General features: G+C 46.5%; 1 protein-coding gene across 2 annotated transcripts in view; it reads right to left on the bottom strand.

Moving 5' to 3' along the window:
• The window catches only part of BACH1 (BTB domain and CNC homolog 1), a 258586-nt gene that overhangs the window by 44458 nt on the left and 192762 nt on the right, over positions 1-21366 (bottom strand). For both annotated transcript variants that reach the window (XM_085623094.1, XM_085623093.1), the window contains exon 4: positions 8510-8716. In XM_085623094.1, coding sequence (XP_085479220.1) covers positions 8510-8716 — 207 coding nt within the window. The remainder of the gene's footprint in view (positions 1-8509; positions 8717-21366) is intronic.

Genomic DNA, 21366 nt, shown 5'->3' with positions numbered 1-21366 from the left:
GGAGTGCTTTACATTAGATTACATGTAAGTACAGCAAGATTAAGTGATCTGTCCAAAATCAAGGATGTTAGGCCGACGCTGAAACTCGGCAGCTCTGGCCCTTAGGTTACATCCTCTTCCAAAGCACGCCACTATCATTCCACTAGCCTCAGCCTCAGTTCCACATTTTGTAAAAACTGATAAATTAGGTCTCGACTAGACAGCGCATGCGCTGCTCATTAGACAGCGCATGTGCTGTCTAGAAGAGATGTGCTGTGCGGCTTACAGGCCGCCCATCTCTTACCATTGGTAAACTTCAGCGTCGCTCTCATTTGCTTTGATGTCATTTGTCATGGCCTGTAGGCGTCTTACCTCTTCTTTTTTTTTTTTTTTTGAAACCGTTTATTACAAAATTCAAAAAATATACAAAGATGGGCCTACAACCTTCAGGCCGGCCGCTAGCAAGCAAAAGGAGCATGTGATACAAACAATAGCGCGCATGCCGCGGCAAAGGGAAATGCACAGGAGTTAGAAGCTGTGGTAGCCACGCCATCCGGACCCCACATAACGGTTTCATTTTAATATAAATAACAACAAAAAACAAATCCACAAGGCAACCCACAATCGGAAACAGCAGCATGCGCTCCCCTAGAGGGGGGACCCTACCAATCCATAGGAGTATCAAGGGGGGGGGGGAAGGTCAAGACGGGGATTAGGCGGACTCAGTGCCCGGAACCGGGGAGATAAGCTGGCTAAGGGGACGGGGCCGGTGACGGATCGGGCAATAACGGCGGGGTACAGATTCCCCCGCGGTAGGCGTTCCAGGGGCCCCATACGTTCACCCATGTCCCAGGCTTACCTCTCGCAACATACACCACCTTTTCCCGAAACATGCACCAATCCATGTTATCCTTCCATGCCGAGACAGTCGGCGACCTCTGGGAACCCCACAGTTGAGCAATGTCGCGTTTGGCCACCATATATCCCAGAGTCACCCACCGCGTCTGCGGCACCGAGTAGTCGGTTGGCTCCCACACATTCAGAAGGCATCTCCTCGCTTCGGGCAGCAGCGACACACGCGTAACCACCCGCAGGACCTCATGCACACCACGCTAGAATCGCTCCACCTCCGGGCATTCCCACAAAATATGGAGAAAGGTCCCCAACGAACCACACCCACGCTTACACAACCCGTCCACAGCATAGCCCATACGCAGTAGCCTTGGCCCCGTAACATAGACCCTATGGAGTATCTTGAGCTGCACGAAGCGAAGGCGGGCCGGTATGGCCACCTCTTTCGGGGAGGCCACCGCAGATACCCAGTCCTCGTCATCCAGCTCCAATCCATCGGCCACCCATGCCTCACGAAGGTTAGTCAGCAGTCCCGAGCGGTCATTGATAAGTTTTTTATAGATTAATGAAATCGTGCTGTCCGGTACATGTCCATCTAGCACTCTATCCTCCAGAGGGGAATACTCCGGGATGGAGGCAACGTCCGGAAATACGGAGCATAGCGCATGACGGATCTGCATATACCGAAAGTACTCCCTGTCCTGCAACTGGAATTCTGTCTGTAGCATCTCGAACGTTTTGAATCCCCCCCTCGTCCAGAGATCACCCACCCTGCTGATGCCTATCATGTCCCACTTCTCAAAGCCCTTCGAGGTCCACAGGGAGCCCAACTGCTCAGATGCGTATAGTGGCGCCGCCCGGGTCAAACGATCTTTCCACCCCATCGCCACATTAGCCGTGTGCCACACTCGTACCATGACACGCGTGGGGCCCGTCAGACGTGCGTCAAGCGAGCTGGAGTAAAGCGCTCGGTTATAATCACCACCCGGCAGTAACATCTTATCCATTTCAAAGGCCGGGTTTAAAGCGGGCCCGTACAGGCCGTGATTAATCGCAGCCAGCTGTGAGGCCCAATAATACCGTTTGATATCCGGGAGGGCAATCCCCCCGTCATACCACGGGAGCGTCAGCTTCGCCAGGGCGATACGCGGTCTACCTTCCCAGAACAGTCGGCGCTGCAAACTCTCCACCTCGCGAAAGTAGCGCGCCGGGACGACGTCCATTGTGTTCTGCAGAGCGTACAGGAAACGTGGCAGCGACATCATCTTAAACAATGCCGCCTGGCCGTGCGGCGAGAGCGGCAAGCGCCTCCAACGCGCGACATCCTCCTTCAGGCGCGGGAGGGGGGGAAGCAAGTTCTGACTATATCGGGCCTCCGCGTCCAGGGTAATGAATACACCCAGGTACCGAAATCCCCGCGGGGCGATCTGGATAGGACAGCCCCGCGGAAGGATAGGATCCTCCCCAGAGAGAACATAGACGCACGATTTAGCCCAGTTGATGACAAGGCCGGAGTTAAGACCAAATGAATGCAATACATCAACCAGTACTATAAGTGATTTACGTGGGGAAGCCAGGTACAGGAGAATATCGTCAGCGTATAGAGATACGCGGTCCTCATACTCGGGGGTCCAGCGGAGACCACGAATAGAAGGTTCCCACCGCAGCCACTCCGCCAGGGGCTCCAAGGCGAGCGCGAAAAGGAGCGGCGATAATGGGCAGCCCTGCCGCGTGCCCCTGCCCAGCTCGAACGGAGCCGACACTCTACCGTTCACAACCACCTGCGCCAGCGGGCCAGAGTACAACAATTTTACCGAACTGATGAATCCTGGGCCAAACCCAAACTTCGCGAGCGTCGCCCAAATATAAGGCCATTCAAGCGTGTCAAACGCCATAGTGGCGTCCAAGGACGCCAAAATGGCCGGCTCTCGTATGAACGGGACACGTGCGAGCACCCCATGCAAACGCCGCAGGTTAAGCGCTGTATTGCGATGAGGGATAAAGCCGGACTGATCCTGGTGAATCAAGTCACACACTACGCCGACCAGCCGATTGGCCAACACCTTGGCGAGGATTTTGGGCTCCGCATTCAATAGCGAAATAGGCCGATAGGATGTGACCCGGTCCCGTGGCCTCCCCTCCTTATGGATAACCACGATAGTAGCTAGACGCTGGTCTAGCGGGAGGGAACCCGCCGAGTGGGCCGCGAGGAACATAGCACGGAGATGCGGCGCCAGCGTATCCGGTCGCAGTTTATACAAGTCGATGGGAAGACCATTAGGACCCATGGCATTGCCGGAAGCGACCGAACGTATGGCGAGGGCGATTTCTTCGGAAGTTGGAGCGGCGTCCAACGACACTCTGTCCTCCTCCGAAAGGGAAGGCAGCGCGATATCCCTGAGCAGGGCATGGGAATCCTCTTCAGAGCGGGAGGACACCGGGGAATACACCCCACGGAAATAGTCTGCAAAGCAGGAGACAATTTCTTCTGGTTCAGTGACACACACACCATTCTGTTTCTCAATCAACGGGACAACTCGACTCGCTCTCTCCTTTTTGTCCAGCCACGCAATCAATTTACCAGCCTTATCACCCACATCATACAGTCTCCCCTGTTGCTCTCTACTGAGGCCCCTGGCCGCCTCCGTGACGAGGGCCTTATAGGCCGCTTGCTTGAGTCGGAGAACATGTAATTTGTCATCCGTCACCCCACAGTCTAGAGCACCCTCCAACTCGGTTATCTCAGCCTCAACACGGGTCACCTCCTCCCGCTCGCGCCTCCGGGAATGGGAAATAAGGGACAAGGCCTCTCCCCGGAGTACCGTCTTGAACGCCTCCCACATTGAGACCGCCGATGACACAGACCCCACATTCTCGTCAAAGTAGCGCTTAAGGGATTTAACCAGCTCTGCGCGAATGGTGGGGTCACGCAGGTACCAGGGATTAATCGGGACCACCCTACCCTCTCCCCTTGGAAGAATATCAAAGTGCAACAAGAGCGGAGAGTGGTCCGAAATACCCCGTGCCAAATGGCGCACCTCCCCTATCCTCCCCACATGCGCAGCCGGAACCAGGACATAATCTAGCCGTGAGAGACTACCATGAGCCCCTGAATGGAAGGTGTACTGTAGCTGCGTGGGATGTTTCAAACGCCAACAATCCACCAGCCCCAAGGTATCCAAGAGGCCAGACAACCACGCCTGGGCACGGGGGAGATCCCTAGGGGGGTGACGATCCACAGTTCCGGAAACCACAGCATTAAAATCCCCCCCCACCACTAGAATCCCCTCCGGAAGGCCAAGGAGGAGGCGCCCCAGATCCGAAAAAAAGGTGGTCGTCTGCAGCCCCGGCGGGACATAAACAGACACAAAAACGACCACTCTGCCCTCCATTCTACCCACCAAAACCGTGTAACGTCCCCTGTCGTCATGGAGCACTTCATCAATCTCCAACGGGAGCGAGTTCTTAACCATAATGCCCACACCCCTTGAACCAGACGTGAAGCCCGAATGGGCCACAAGGCGGTAGCCCCGTCGATTCATAGCACAAAAGGAGTTGCCAATGAGGTGTGTCTCCTGCAAAAAAACTATATCGGGCGAAATTCGCTTCAAGCACTGCAGGACCACACCTCGTTTTATCCTGTCCCCCAATCCATTAACATTCCAGGACAACAGACTCAGTCCCCTACCCCCCATCATAAACAGAAGCCATCACTCGTCCCCCAGAGAGCACTTTAGAAATAACACAACAATACTTTTGCCTTGTGGTATAAACGAACAACACCCCACCCCAACCCACCCACCCCAACAAAACTCCCCCCTCCCTGCACCCCTGCATGAGCCCAGACAGCCCCCCCAACTTGCAGTGTGCCTGTCGCCCCTATATAATGAAACTAGCTAAACCCCCTAGAGGAGGAAAGAGTACCCCTTCTAGACCCCACACAACCTCCAAGGGAGGGGAAAGAACAAAGACAGAAGCTTGGTCGAAAGTGGCATCATAGTCGTCCAGAGTGAGGCCCAATAGCAACCCCTCAGTCCCGAGCCTGTGGGCCGTCTCCTCCCCCCCACCATCTCGATCACTACCCCCAGGCAGAGTGTCCAGCCAGTCCCCGGCCGCTTCGGGACGATCAAAAATGTGCGTGCGACCATCCACCTCTACCCGCAGCTTGGCCGGGAAGAGCATGGCGTATTTTAAGTTCATGTCCCGGAGACGGCGCTTGACACCCAGGAAACTCAGTCTCTGCTTCTGGACCGCTTGGGTAAAATCGGGATAAAAGTTCACCTCCATATTTTCCAGCTTAATCGGCCCTTGCAGTCTGGAGGCTTGCAAGATCGCGTCCCTGTCCCGAAAGTTAAAAATCCGGGCAATGAGAGGCCGCGGAGGGGCTCCGACCCTCGGCCTTCCCCCGGGAACTCTGTGGGCCCTCTCCACAGCAAAGAATTTACTCAGTCCCCGAGGCTGGAGATGGGTAGCGATCAGGTCCTCTACAAAAAGATCCGCCGCCGCCTCCTCCCGTCCCTCGGGTACTCCGATGATGCGGATATTATTCCTCCGGGCCCGACTCTCGGAATCCTCCAGGCGCCGATCCATAAGCGCACTCGCCTGACGAAGTCGGTGCACCTCCGTTTGGAGGGCCGCCACCTCAGTCGTGAGGCCCGACGTGGTTCGGGCCAAAGAATCAACCCGGTCGTTGGTCTTGGAGAGATCAGCCCTCACCAGGCCGACATCCACGAGGACCGCGTCGATCTTATGCGCCAAGGTGTCGAACCGCTGGCCCACCGAGGCCTTCATCTCAGCAATGGCGCCCATGACGTCTTGCAGAGTCAGATCCGTGGGCAAATCCGGGGCATCAGGGGGGCCCTCAGAGGACTTGTGCGGTCCGCCGGGAGATCCCTTCTGGAGGGTATAGCGGTCCATGATGTTGGCCTGATGTACGGCGCCACGCCGGGTCGACTTGGTCTTCGACCGATCTCCGTCTTGTTTCGTGGCCATCGCCACGGGTCACACACCCGCACCAGCTACGCCGTAGAGGGCAGGCAATCAAGGCCACGGGCTCCGGGGGGCCACCCCAGGTCGGCGGGGTGGGTCACAGCCGGCAGGCAGGCAGGGTCTCCCCGCGAGGCCACACCAACACAAAGAGCTCCGCGATCTCACTTGCAGAGACGGCAAGGGGGTGCGAAAGTGAAAGCGAAAGTGCGGGGTACGCGACTCGCCAGGCCCAGCCCGCCGTTGTTGTTCACTTTGCCACTGGGTCACCCCCCAGCGCAAATCCGGGGTCCGGCGAGAAGTAGGACGCAAACTTCAATCGGTGCTCACTCCGGTACCCGAAGTCCGATTCGAGAACGGAGAACGGGTACCACCTCGGCTCAGGCTCACCGACACAGTCCCCTCAACCGAGGCAGGATGAAGACAGGATAAACGTAGGAGGTTGCAGAGGTCCTCGGGAGCCTCGCACCTACGCGGCCATCTTGGTTGCGCGCTAGGCTCCTCCTCGTCTTACCTCTTCTTGTGTTTGGCTCTCCCATAGCGCATGGACCAAGTACATGTCTCCTAACACGGCCATTGGTTTGCACGGCTTTTTTTATTTTGTCTTCAAGCACTCCATAGGAGTACTTGTGTTTTCAGGCCATCTCCCTTGTACACATACACAAATACCACTAAAATGCATGTGCATGTACATAAACAAATGCATTACTTAAAAAGCTGTCAAAACATTAACAGCAAAATGTTTTTGCACGATCTGATGGTATTGGCGCCCTTGTCCGTCCTCCATCTTGCCACAGCGCAAACACGAGTCGAAGGTATTGGAGTGCTTTAAGCGATAGTCAACTACAGTCTACAATGACACAATCATTTTTGTCGTGGATCCTGCTTTAATTAAGGTATTTTTCCCCCTTCATTGTTGCTTCCTCCCGCCCTCTCCCATCGTTTCTTGCCCATCTCCACATGCTGATTTTGTACCCCAGAGAAACCGATGCCTAAATATAAAAGTAAAAAAAAAATTTGGCAAATAGCAAGTTACTTGTGTCTTTCAAACCTTTATTAATTTCTAGTGATTTTTTTCGTGTGAATTAAAATTGCATGTAGCCTAACACAAGGAGTACCTTATATGCTCACCAGGACTAGGGTAAACCTCTAATAAACACACAAATGTCTTGTGGTACTCATTCAAGGTGCGAGACCCCATTGTGACTTAGAGGAATGCAATAATTAATAAACAACAAATTTCTCCATACAACAAATGTTGTAAGACACTGGAGAGCAAACCAGAAACAAATCCAGTTATTTCTGTCAATTGTATATATTAGATAATACACATATTGCAGTTCACATTCAGTCAAAGGTGAATCAAGTGCAAGACACAGTGTTCAGACGTGAAACAATATTTACAAATAGATAGATATATAAAGACACTGTACAAACGTCTGGTTTCACATAGTATTCTTTGTTTTACAGGTGGGGAGGTTGTGCCGTACAACACAGTATATCCATTACAATCATTTTGCTAAAAAATAAAACAAGGGGAGGGCTCGTCGACATTTTGACACTATGTTAGTTAAGGGGTCTCATCAGGACCAAGTCTATGTCACTGTATCTCGTATCTAAAGTGGGTCACAAATCAACCGATGAAGTAATCCATGAGTGGCGATTGCCTCCGCTTCACAATACTTCGCCCTGTTCACCTTTGACTGCAATATGTATATTTTCAATTACAGAAACCTGCAACACTCTACCAGGAAAAATGGGAAAAACCATAAGGTTTTAAAAAGAACCCTCACCCACAAACCTAGTTGGTGGCATGCTTCATCATTGGGTTCCCACCTGGGCTGTCGAATGCAACCCAGGTGTGCTTTGACGCCTGACTACAGGTGTCCGCCCCCTGCCGGGATCGATGTAACTGCATACTAGCTACGAATAAATTGTAACATGTCAGTGTGAACCGTAAGTACAGCCTTACCTCCGCACTCACAGCAAACCTTAGTGTGTGTGCTGATATTTCACGAGGCCTTTTGATTTGGCCCCACTGCACTATTTGGTCCTGAAGAAAGCCTTTTAAATTGAATTGTAGGGCTGAAACATGTAGACCACCACTTGGATATTAAAGATCATACTAGTCTTTATAGTATCTACCCTTGCTTTTTCAACCTTGTCCTGGGACCTCAAGAATATAGCTGTTCTACCTTGATAGAGGATCCTAGAGGCAATTTTACTTGCACTTTGATCTCACCCCCTTAACACAAACTACCTGCTCCACTGTAATTGGGCGTCGAACTTTGACCTGCAGACTGTCAGTAAGCTAACCTTTCTGCAATGTGATTATCTCGAAAAACTTCTAAACATGCTGAAACAAAACTACAAAACATGCCACGTTTTGTGTAATTCTGTTGAGCAGATTTTGCTGTTGGGGAGCTGTCATGGGAAATTCAGCTACTTTACCTGCCTCTGCTTTCCCCATAGATGGATTGCCAGGAGACTTAAACTGCCAAAATTTTTACAGTTGAGCCAATTGTTCGTATAATTTTTTCTGATTTGTCAAAAGGCGTAAACTTGTTAGAAAACCAAAAATTGCCTTTTCAGTGCAAAGTGAGAATTAACTATAAAAGCACAGTCGTAAAACGTACATTTCCATGAAAAAAAAGAACATCTAAGAGTCTTGCTAAACTTCAAACATACATACCAGTTTTTCAATTTCCGTCTCCAGGTTCTGTATGCAGTCAAGCTTTCTTTTGCGACAGCGCTGTGCTGCAATTCTATTTTTACTTCTCCGTCTTATATCGTGAACATAATCCAATTGTTCTGAAGTGAGTTTGTGAACTTTCAGCAGTGACTGAAAGTCATTTCTAGTAAGTGAAACGATTCGACGTGCACTGAATGGCAGTTTTACCTGTAATCAAAAAGATCGCAATTCAAACCCATTCACAATTCATTTCCAGCAATACACTAACCTATTTTCGGACTACAGCTTACAGTATGACGAATTCGACAATACCAACAGCCTCTCCCGATCAGGAAGCACACTTGTGCCATTAGATAATACAGCAAAGTACATATCAGTAAAGCGCTCGTTCACACTGAGGGTCGGATTATAGCAGAAAACAGATGCTTCTTAAATAAAACTATACAAGGATCCATTCGGACAGCAACACAACATTTTATTTTTGAGCTGTCGTTGTCTTTGTTTCATCACAGATGATATAAGGACCGACTGCCGCAAAATATACGCTTTAAAAGCCCATTTGTAAATGGGATAGTTATTTCAATGGAGACTCCTTTACTAATAGTTCAGAGCAGATATTTTATTTCTCTTAACAGCAATGTCAGTTCATAAGCTTGTGCTGCGAGCTACCAAGTTCCCTCACTCTGGGTAAGTGTTAAATATCACTAGTTTATTTTTTTGTTACTTGTTGATGTTATGAGTTTAGCCAAGGAAGGAGAGTGCTTGTTGGGAGAAGAAGAGATTTCATTACAAGACCGGAGGCTGCCATTATGCATTATCTTTTTAATGCAACTTCAAGCACAGCCGCCACTAGTAGCTACATCACAAAGAAGAACATCTAGAACAACAAGAGTATCCAGGCAACGGCAGCACAAGGATCAGCCTCTTTTAAATGCGGCTTCAAGTCAGATAAGTTGTCTTTCCTTTATCTCCTAACCTTTTGGTTTTTTTTCCTTATACTATTGTTACTATCTGTTATACTATACTGCTCCTATGTTTTACTTGTCTACTCCTTCTTATAAGGCTTACTATTCCTTGATTGAGCATGTGTTTTTATGTCTTTACGCTACCATCGTACCCTTTTGTCCACTAGTGTTGCAGTACGAGTACGAGTCTTCCTCCTACTCGTACCTGTTGCCTAGTTGTTTGCGTTTACTCATTTAGATGCATATTCGTAATTTCTGCCTTTTACGGTAACTTGTACACCGTAGATCATCCTGTACACTGTGCGAGTCTCTCCTCGTACCCCTTCTAAACTGTGTGCTTTTATCTTGATCTACGAGCGCTCTCTGAGTTACGCTTACCCCTCTTCACAAATCCCAGTCCCTTCCACTTCTCGCCTACCGCAGCCGCCCGGCTCCGTACCTCACCCGTTGCAACCGATGTCTTCGTAACATCGCGATCTCCCGCAGCTGATGTCTTCGTAACATCGCGATCTCCCGCAGCTTCAACGTCTAAGCTGCAGGACGTTCTTTCTTTCTTTCTCTTCGCTTTTACTGCTTGGCCTCCTAAATATAAAAAATGGAGATAGAGACGAGGGACAGCGCGTTCGTCTCGCTACTCCCTCGATTAGAGGAAAGTCGTTAGCAACGACCCCTCACAATGCCGTTTCTTAGCAACTCCCTACAACAACTGCCTATCGACAGTTGGGAACTTCGTTTTGCCTGCCTTGAGCTTCATCCTACAATATTACCACTACTCCACCCCCTTTATCAACAGTTTTTATAAAAAATTTACTTACTCCTCTAATTTTAACACTCCAAGTGACCTAAAAAAAAAAAGGAAAAGAGGGAAAAATGTCTGATATGTCCGACTCTGATGACCCTCAAATTATTACTCCCGCTCCTTCTAACAAAGAGGATCTTATCAAAAAAATGATCCATAAGGAGATTCATTCCTGCATGAGGGAGACTATTGACAAGATTGTTGCAGGTAAGAGACCCCCCGCACTCCTCGGAGCGCAGTCCAACGAACCACCTAATGTTAGGGGTAAAAGAACCAAAAAATGCAACAACTTAAATAATGAGGGAAGTATGGGAGGTCAAAGCACCTCATTTATATTGGGAGGACCACGCGCCTCAAAACCAGAAGGAGGACTAAGCTCCTCAAATGCTACGGGTGGCCTAAGCGCCCCAATAAATCGATGTGCCTACAACGACACACCTCACTGGGATGCCCTAAGCGGCTCACAATACCCTAATGGCAATGCTACCCCTCTCTTGCCTAGCGTACCCTCTAATGAGTCACTTGACGAGTATATATTGGATCTCGATCAAAATGAGGATGATTTTGACCCCGATTTTTCTGAAGAGGAACTCCCCTCCTCCTCTAAAAAAGCTATTCTTGATCCCCTCGGTGGAGAAATGTTTTCGACCGATAACATTCAACACCCTAGAAGCTCTCAGTGGTGGCCCCAAGATCATGTAGCCAAATTTATTAAAACTTGGGTCAAGCACCCTTTGGAAAGAGAGGCAAGAAATCTTCTTAGGGCCGAATGCCCACGCCCTGTCATTGAGGACAAATTTTGCCTTACCCCCAACCTAGACCCAGAGCTAATTAAATTCTTATTTAAATTGGGCAGAGACCCTAGGAAAGGGTTTGAACGCTCCCTCAAAGTTTGCCAAGATCGCATGCTTGACATGCTCGGCCCCTTAGGCCGTATGATTCATCTTATCGAAGAAAGCTATATCAAAGGGATTCAACCTAATATTGACCTCCTACGGGGTTGGAGTCAAAGAGCACTTATTTTATTGGGTAATGCCAACGCATCCCTCAATACAGAAAGGAGAAAAATAGTCCTCTCTAAGATTGACCCAAAACTTTGCGATATGGCGGAGAAAGAGTCCTCCTCTAATCCAAATGGTTTGTTGTTTGGCGAGGATATGATCAAAGACCTGGGGAAGTACGTAGCTACCTTTACTGCTCTGGATAGAGCGCAAGCCAACATGCGCAGAGTGTTTAATTCTAATGTTTTTGCGAGGGCCGGCAGAAGGGGTCGTTCTGCTGGCCGCTTCTTTCAAAGACCCTTTTCAAGGTCAAGAGGTTTCGGACGAGGTTATCAACACAACTCCTCTTTCTTCCCTCAACGAGGTCGCTCCTTCCGTTCAAGGAACTTCAGGTCGAGAGGCATCTCCAATCACAATCCAACAAGTGAGTACTCCTTCTCTTCTCTCTTCTTCTTTAATTCTGAAAGTAGGGGGTCGCCTAAGGCTTTTCTTCCACGTTTGCGAGCAAATTACACACGACCCTTGGGTTTTAGAGACTGTACAAGGTTTCAGAATAGATTTCACGGAAGAACCGTTCCAGTCCTCAACTCCTCTAACATTAAGCTTGACTCGGGAACAACATTCTATTGTCGAGGAGGAAGTAACTTCTATGTTAACGAAAGGTGCAATTCGAGAAGTTCCTTGGGCTTCCTTAAACTTCGTAAGCAATATCTTCCTCGTGGAAAAGAAGGACAAAGGCTGGAGACCTGTAATAAACCTAAGGAACTTGAACAGATTTGTCGCTTACAATCATTTCAAGATGGAAGGTATCCATCTCCTCAAGGACATGCTTCTAGAAGGGGACTGGCTAGTCAAACTAGACCTGAAGGACGCCTACTTCACTATTCCTATGGCAGAGGAATCCCAATCTTTTCTTCAATTTGTTTGGAACAAACATCTATATCAGTTCCAAGCCCTTCCCTTCGGCCTATCTTCAGCCCCGTGGTGTTTCACCAAGGTCATGAAGGCCATTACCACGTTCCTTCGGGAAAGAGGCGTCCGCCTCATAATTTATCTAGACGACATTTTAATCATGTCCCAAGACAACTCACAGATCCCGAAGGATTTAAAATCTACCGTGGATTTGATAGAAAGCACAGGGTTTATTATAAACAGGGAGAAGTCCATCATGACTCCCTCCAGATCTCTAGAATTCCTTGGCTTCACGGTAGACACTGTGAAGTCCATGCTTTTACTCCCTCGGAAAAAGATATCCAAGATTCGCAAGGAAATACGCCATGTCCTAAAGTCAAACCTCCTAACCTTGCGGGGGCTAGCCAGACTTCTGGGCCTCCTTTCATCATCTATCCAAGCCATCTTCCCTGGCCCTCTATATTACCGAGCTCTTCAGAGACTCAAAGGGAATGCCCTACGTTCCGGACTTTGGTAAGGAGACCAAATTCGTCTGGTCCCAGAGGCCAAGGAGGAACTCTCTTGGTGGCTGGAGAATTTGGACGCATGGAACGGGAAGGCCATTTTTGGGACTTCTCCGGTCCTGATTCTGGAATCGGATGCAAGCCTTCATGGCTGGGGTGCCTGTTTTCAGAACCATAGCACCGGGGGTTCATGGTCTTACTCTGAGAGCTGCCTCCATATAAACTTCCTGGAACTCACCGCTGGTCTTTATGCTCTAATGAGCTTCAGGGAATCCCTTCAAGGGAAATCAGTCCTCCTCAAAATGAACAATATATCGGCCGTTGCTTATATAAATCGCCTAGGGGGAACAAGGTCTCCGGACCTCTCCAACCTGGCCAAGAAATTATGGATGTTTTGTTTAAAACACCAAATTTCCCTAAAAGCAGAGTACCTACCCGGCCTAAAAAATGTCTGTGCGGATTGGAATTCAAGGTTCCTCGTAGATCATACCGATTGGAAATTAAATCCAATAATATTCAGCAGTCTAAACCTTATTTGGGGTCCCCTAGAAATAGACCTCTTCGCAAGCAGACTCACAACACAACTCCCAATTTATTTCAGCTGGCTCCCAGACCCGGGGGCCCTAGCGGTGGATGCCTTTCTCCATCTCTGAAAGGACCTTCGGGGATATGCCTTTCCCCCCTTTGCATTGATCCAGCGTGTCCTCCAGAAGTTGAGGACAGAACGCTCATCAATAGTCCTGATAACACCTTTTTGGCCGTCCCAAGCTTGGTTCCCGTCAACATTGGAATTAGCCTACGAAAAACCCTTTCTACTCCCAGCTGCTCCAGACCTCCTAAAGGACAGAAACGATTTCGATCATCCCCTTGTTCTGAATGGGACTTTGAACCTTCTTGCCTGGAAAGTGTCAGGCGAGCCAACGAAATCACTGGACTTTCGGCGCAAGCTTCTTCTCTCCTCCAGGACTCCTGGGCACCCGGTACCCATTCTAGGTACAACGGAATCTGGAAAAGATGGGTTTGTTGGTGCATGGAAAGGAACCTGGATTCCGTGGAAGCCCCTATTGTGCATGTAACCAATTTCCTGGTAGAGCAATTTGACATAGGTCTTTCCAACAGATCCATTAACTGTTATAGGTCGGCCATTTCCGCTGGTCATTCCCTCCTTAATGGTCGATCCATTGGCAAAAACCCAATCATTTGTAGAGTTATGAAAAGTATCAGACTTAAGAGACCTCCAAAGCCTAAATATGATTCGCTTTGGGATGTAAGACTACTTCTTGACCTTTTTTGTAACTGGCCGGATAATAGTCTGTTAAGCAACAAATTTCTCTCGATCAAACTAGCTTCCCTCCTTTGCCTTATCTCCTGCCGTAGGGTCTCGGATGTTAAAGCCTTAGAGGTATCCAACAGATCTTATGATGCCTTTGGCGTCAGATTTGATATTCTTAGAAGAACTAAAACAATGTCTGATATGATTTTTTACCCTAGATTTGACTCTTGCAAGAAGCTATGTGTAGTCGACTGCATGAGAGAATATGATCTAAGGACTACCCCTCTTCGCTCTTCTGGCGTGACCCAACTCCTACTTTCTTTCGTCAGACCCTTTAAACCGGTTTCTTCTTCTACAATAGCTAGATGGGTTAAATTAGCTATGCAATTAGCAGGCATCGATCTATCTAGATTTCAAGCTCATTCCTTAAGGGGAGCTATGGCTAGTCAGTCCTTTTGGAAAGGAGCCAAATTAGACGACATCCTTAAAGCAGCTGATTGGTCAAGCTCCTTTACCTTTGCAAGACATTACTGCAAACCTGTCGAACACATATCAGATGTAGTTCTCGCTGACTACCAACATGCATAATGGCAGCCTCCGGTCTTGTAATGAAATTGCGATTCTCCTATTACCATGACCAGAGAATCTGGATTTCATTAAAGACACGGAGGCTGACATTATCCCACCTCTCCCTTCCCAGGGTGGATTTTAGCCTCTTGTTTATTCGCATTACATAATGCTTTGTTTTATTACATTACTCTTTCATTTTCTAATTTTGACTTCTATTGCCTTTGTGCTTTTGCTATCTTTAATCTTGATTACAATTTTGATTGTGGCTTATGCTATCTTTAACATCCATTGTTTCTCTCCCCCTCCATAGGGTGATATGTACCTTTCCTAATTTTGTTTACCTTTTCAGATAATTCGTCTTGACTGGACTGCAGTTACCTGCCTGCTCTGTTCCATGGATTGATCTTTTGGATGTCACCAACTTTTGGACTTCGTTGCCACGGAGGAAGTTTTTCTTCTCCTTTCTTGTTTTTTATTCATTGCATTTAAAAGAGGCTGATCCTTGTGCTGCCGTTGCTTGGATACTCTTGTTGTTCTAGATGTTCTTCTTTGTGATGTAACTACTAGTGGCGGCTGTGCTTGAAGTTGCATTAAAAAGATAATGCATAATGTCAGCCTCCGTGTCTTTAATGAAATCCAGATTCTCTGGTCATGGTAATAGGAGAATCGCAATTACTGATCAGGGGTAACTTTGTCACCGCAAAGATAGCTTTATCTTCTACGCTCAATTTCTCTCCTTTTTTTGTTACTTGTTGATGTTATGAGTTTAGCCAAGGAAGGAGAGTGCTTGTTGGGAGAAGAAGAGATTACTGATCAGGGGTAACTTTGTCACCGCAAAGATAGCTTTATCTTCTACGCTCAATTTCTCTCCTACTCGGACTCACAGGTGGATAGGTTCCACAAGATTAAAGGCATGGGAGTTCAATGGGGAAACAACAACATCAAGCAGCCTACGAACAAAATATTTCTCAACACCACTTCATCAATGTGTGCATCACCACTAGATGAAGCATCCATAGCGTAGTGAATGAATAAGGCAAGTGAGGGAGCATAACTGCTTTACAGGATTCCCCCTTGCGAATGCCAGAGATGCTGCTTTGGATATAGCAGAATTACAAAGTAGACGCTTTCCCCAACAGAGCATAGCAATGTGAGATGCAGAAGGAATCCAATCAGGAAAACATGGTAAAAGGTAAATGCTTGCCTGCATTACGCTGATCACTGGAAAGAAAGATACTCCATCTCATCATTGGAGTAAGCCTGCTTTAAAACTCTGCCATTCCCAAAAATACTATCAGTTCTTTTTTTTTTTTAGGTATGAGGCAAATCAGCTATAGTTCTGATGAGTTCATCTTGGATTTAATGCCCTCAGCTGTAATGACATGACCCAAGCACGTAATTTCAGACTGAAAAAATCTGCACTGGTTAACTTTCAAATTTCTTTGGAAAACTGATGATGCAGCACTGAGACCAAAGGACATCCGGTTAAAACGAAAAACACAGAAAGGCGTTATAAAAGCAGTTTTATCTTTACAATCCTCACACAGACGGACCAGGTGAATAGCAGAAGTCTAATGTGAGGAAGAACCTGGCATCACGCAACAAACTAACCATCTCAGTATTGTTGGGTAGAGGAACTTTATCCTCAATCATCTGTTTGTTGAGATGTCTACAGACGACAAAGTCTGATCGCACCCAAATTCCTGGTGGCAACCACCACTGGTGTCACCCAATGGGAAGCTTCCACTTTTTCAATTATTCTGTCCACACAAAGGCAATCCAATTCTTTCTGAACTGCATCCTGTAAACTGAAAGGTGTATTTTCTAACTTTAGAAACACCAAGTAAGGCTCCATCCTTCAATTTAATGCAATGTACCTAACCCTTAACATGGGCTATGTTTCCTGAAAAAACTTCAGGGAATTATTGAAGAAACATATCCAAAGTGATATCAATTTTCCTGATCTGAACCTGGGGTTTGGGATTCAGATCAAGGGAGATGCCCTAGAGCTTTTGATGGGGCCAACTTAACACAGTGTCAACTTTTACCGGAACATATATTTTCCCAAAAGTTATAGTACTTGGAAATTCTATCTCTGCCTCAAAATACCCATTCAAGTCATTGAGTTTCGGCCAATACTATACGAAGGGACATCACGTTCACAAAGACTGACCTTCCCTGAAAATATTGTACATAATCTTGGTCTGAAACCAGAGAAAGTCTAGCTCCAGAAGCCAAGATCATAGTAACAGTAATACCATTGAGGAAAACAATATATGAGAAATGATCACCCTCAAAACTAACTACGCAATTGACATCATTCATTATTTGAAGAGCAACATCTGTTTCCTGAGCATTCACTTTAAACACGTTCTCCTTAATCATGCTGGACTTGCAGCACTTGCTAAATGTTCCTTTTAGCCATACATTTTGCAAACAACTTTTGAGGCAGGACAATCCTTAAAATTGCTTAAGTAGTTGGGGTTACCACACCTTAGGTAAGAATCTTTGTTTTTCTTAAGAGAAGGACAGTGTTTTATTTGTGTGGATGAAACAGTATGCACAGCAGAGGAGTTTCTTTGTTTTTTCGTAACTCTTGAACACACTACACAGAATGTTGTACACATTTAGCAACTGCCAGTACCTCATTAAGTTTGGGATTATTCTTCGTCCAGAGTTCGTCCCTTCTTTGGTCACACTTACATTTTAACATGGCCTGGCCTCTTATCATTCAGTCTGTACCATTCCCAAAACTACAAGATGAGGCTAAATTACACAAAGTCTAAATCTTCAACAGGCTCTTTATCCCCTTTTCCTTTACCAAACTAGTAGTGCTGCAGAATAATTGATACTTTGGGAAGGAAATGATTTTCTTATCTATTAACGGATGCCTCAAGCTCATTCAAAGATTGAGTAGCATCGTCGTCCTCACTCTCACAGTAAAGACTAGGCAAATTCTCACAAATTTCTTGTCCTTTCCCACCCAAACCATGAACATAATGGATGTTTTTTTCCTCTGGAGACAAATTTGAACCACAAACTTCCAAATACTTTTTTCTCTTTCAGCCATGGAGTAATAGGCCCACTTGACAAAGTTAGAAAAGAGGAGAGGGAAACATTTTATGTAATGAAGAGAGAGAGATGAAAGAAGTAGGGCAGAAGATAGAAAAGCAAGAAGGAAAAAACAGAAGGAAAGGAAGAAGAGTGAGAAAAGAAAGAAAAAAAGAAAAAACGATTACAGTGATAACATACAGCAATACTCGAATATGTACCTGAAGTTCATCTGAGGAAAAATTAATGTTACTTTAAAAACAGCAAAGACAAACAAGCAAATGCACATAGAAATAAAATCCCTTTTCCATGAGGACAGTCTTTCTTCTGTTTCAATTGAAGAAAGTGAGCCGGACAAGAAATCACAGAAGGAAGCTCAAGAGGAAGAGACGGAAAACACAACTCCCAAAGGCAACTAAAATGCTCACTTCCTACTTGAGTGATGAGTGGTGAAGAAATACTGTCTGTGGGCAACAAGAAAGAGCATTCGCTCGCGTATGTTAATCTTCGAGGGAAAGATACAACAGAATGCGATGGAGGAGAGAGAGAGAGCGCGTGCACTTGTGTTTGGAACCCTCGAGGTTAGGATGCAAGGAAGGCTGTATGCACAAAGGGGTCCAAGACGGGTGAGATTGCACGTATCCTCGCTGTTTGTAGCATAACAGAAGATTCTTGAGAGGGAGCTCACCCACAACTGTGGCAGAGTTTAAGTCTCTGAAAAACGCTACTTTATATGACATATCCAAAGGACCTCGCCCCAGTTTCATTGACCATATGTTAGCCGAACTGTTTAAATGAACTGGGGGTTATGAAAGGACGCATCCATAGAATTCCAGTGAACACCAGAGAATAGGAGGAGAGCGCTAACAATGCTTTCAAAGTTAGCGCGTCATAAATAAACACATGTAACAGTACCTTGAGAAACACACGCTGATATGAAAACTGGAAAAGAGCCATGACAATCAACATAAGTGTTAGCGCCAATGTGGAATAAAACGATTAGGGTTGATGTAGTCAATATAAAGTTCACTTTTTATCACAGGAAAGTGAAACTCCAGCCACCGCATAACATCGCAGAGTGCCTTCACAGCTCATCATCTAACAATAAACATTCCAACATTCAACAAGAACATACCACAGTATAAACCAAAGGGATGTCTACAGGCAAGACCATCTAAGTAAGAAACACCTTATAAGAACTATCTTACCATCCTGACTATACCACAAGCACTTTATCCAGGTGGAAAATGGTCACGCACACTGGGTCTGAACCCCATTAATACATCTTGAAGATAACATAGCAATGTGGAAGGCTGTAAAAGAAGCTTGAAGCCACAAGACGGCATTAGGTTGACAGACTGTGCATGAGACAGGAAAAGGACACTATTGAGGTGTCCACTCATGGCGGGCCTTCAGACAGCGAAAACAGGTGTAGAAGGCTAAAGAACGCATTATATTATGTTACCCATGTAGCAATGGACAAAGACTTCATCAGCTTCCTTCAGTAGGCATTAAAACTTCTAAACTGGCCATGCCAGTGTCTGCCTGAAACTATGATTCTGCGAAGAACTCAGGAAAGAAATCAATAGTGTCCACTGAGCAGATGAGGACACAGATGTTCTTAGGCAAAGCCAGGTAGATAAAGTACTGGGACTAGGTGGTGGAATTTTTGGCAGTGGGGAGTAGTCGAGCAAATGCTAGCTCCTTGGGAACTAGGCTATGCGTTGTAGACATGGGTAGAAGAAGTAGAACTCTACTCGATCCACTGTCAGCAAGTCTTGGGTCCTTGTGAAAAAGGTTCAAGGTTCCCAGGAACCAGACCAGGAAGGGTTAGGCTGGGGCTACCAAGATAATGGAGCACCAGGGCTGTCCTTGATCTTCAATAGGACTCTAAGAAAGGGGTCCAGATAAAGCACAGGATTGCAGTGACAAAAACTCAAAAGGGACAAAAGTAAAATTCACAGCTGCTTTCTCAGATAGCCTCAGCGCCTTGCCCTATTACTCTGGAGGTCAAAAAATATTCTAAGTTCAAGCTCTCATGCATCTAGATACACCATGGCCTCCCCTAAAGCTCCCACAATGCTAATGACAGATGCTGGGATAGCAGGGCAGGGATAACAGTGGGAGACAGACTTAGTCACTCACTCAACCCATGGATCATGGCAAATTTGAATTGATCACCCAGCAACATAACCTAGTGCTTTTCTAAGTGGAAATGTAGAGTGTGCATGTGGAGCCTGATATGGGAAACCCCCCAAATGCAAGTTGTCTGCAACCCAGAAACCTCTATGAACCCCATAATGATAAGGTATTAGAAGCCTAGATGTGCCTTGCAGTCTGAATATTGGACAAGGCACTATCTTGGGGAAAAAATGCCTTTCCAAGACTAGAATGACCACAATTAACTACATACATCTGTAGGTATCAGGGAAGATCTGGGGTTTGGCACTAAGAGCCCAAGATCTAATGGCCCAGGTAGACTAACCACGTTCTGATTAAGAAGTCACTCAAACATGTATATCAGTGGAACCTCTACAGCTACATGGTGATTAACTTAAAATTGCATTTAGGTTAACAAGCACCATCTCTCACTGAAGGTTTCCCACTTTAAAGCAGACATGTACATACAAATAATGACTCTGCAAGTCCATTGCATGCAAAGATCTGTTGTTTTGTGGCAGCTTTTAGGATGTAGGCAAAATTTCAGCATCTTAAAATCAGCAGGGGTAAGATGTCTTTGTACAGATTCTGAATTGGGTTGAGGCCTCTCGCCAGCCTCACCAAGAAACAGTGGTACTACTCTTTCCCCCAAAAGCAAGGCTGGCTCTATTGCTTCTCAAAAAAGGAGCCTCTCCAACAGAGACAGAAGCTTCTGTGATGCCGACAGAAGAGACGTCAACTGGAAAGAAGTGGGTGGCGGCCATGAAGACAATGGCCATCCTGCACTAACCATTAACCTAGGTCTTAGTGGTGAATTAGTTTCAATGCTGATAACAGACCAGATTTCAACATATCATTCTTACCCCCAAAATGTCACATGAAGCACAAAGGACGCTTTACGAATATGGACTGAGCAGCATAATGCTTCTTGGTCCACAAATCACATGTAAAACTTTCCCCTGACACTCTGTGGCAGTAGTTGCAAATGAGCGAGGGAAGAAGTGATGATTTACTTTGCTCCTGCAGAACGAACTATGGCACCATACAGGTTAGTGCATGTTGTCCCCTGATGTGGGCCTATTCTTGAAAAACCAAAGATTCTTTGTCGACTGAAGAAATTACCATATTTTGGCGGGTAGCGACTGATTCGTAGTCAGTTATCTGATCAGGACCATTCACATTCTGTACTACCGGAGGAACTCAAAGGTGGAGGAATCAATCAGGTTCTTCCCATTGAAGAAGTGGGAATCAATACCTTTTTCTTGGGCCCCAAGGTTCCCATCTAAAGATTTCAGCGATGACTGCTTATGAATGTAGAGACTAATGTTCAGGATCATGGTGGTGGTGTCAATTAAGTTCTAATATGTCAGTAGTTTCAGTTCCATTGTATCGACCATAAATACATTTCTCCTCTTCCTGGTAATCATCTAGAAAAAAAATGATAATATTCAAACTTTCTTCCACTGGTGTGGTCTGTAACCCGATGTGAAAGAGTCGCCATTACTCTGTCTAAATTAAACACTCCTACTCTGTAACAAAGGTTATACCACAAGACTCCAGACATGTTGACTTCCTATCAATGTTGGAGGATAATATGCTGCCTTTAAGGAGTGCAGGGGATTT

Source organism: Triturus cristatus, chromosome 8 (genome assembly GCF_964204655.1).
Source record: "Triturus cristatus chromosome 8, aTriCri1.1, whole genome shotgun sequence".
In the NCBI taxonomy this organism is placed as follows: Eukaryota; Metazoa; Chordata; class Amphibia; order Caudata; family Salamandridae; genus Triturus; species Triturus cristatus.
The sequence above is the reverse complement of the archived record's forward strand: the minus strand, read 5'-3'. Positions and strand labels throughout refer to the sequence as shown.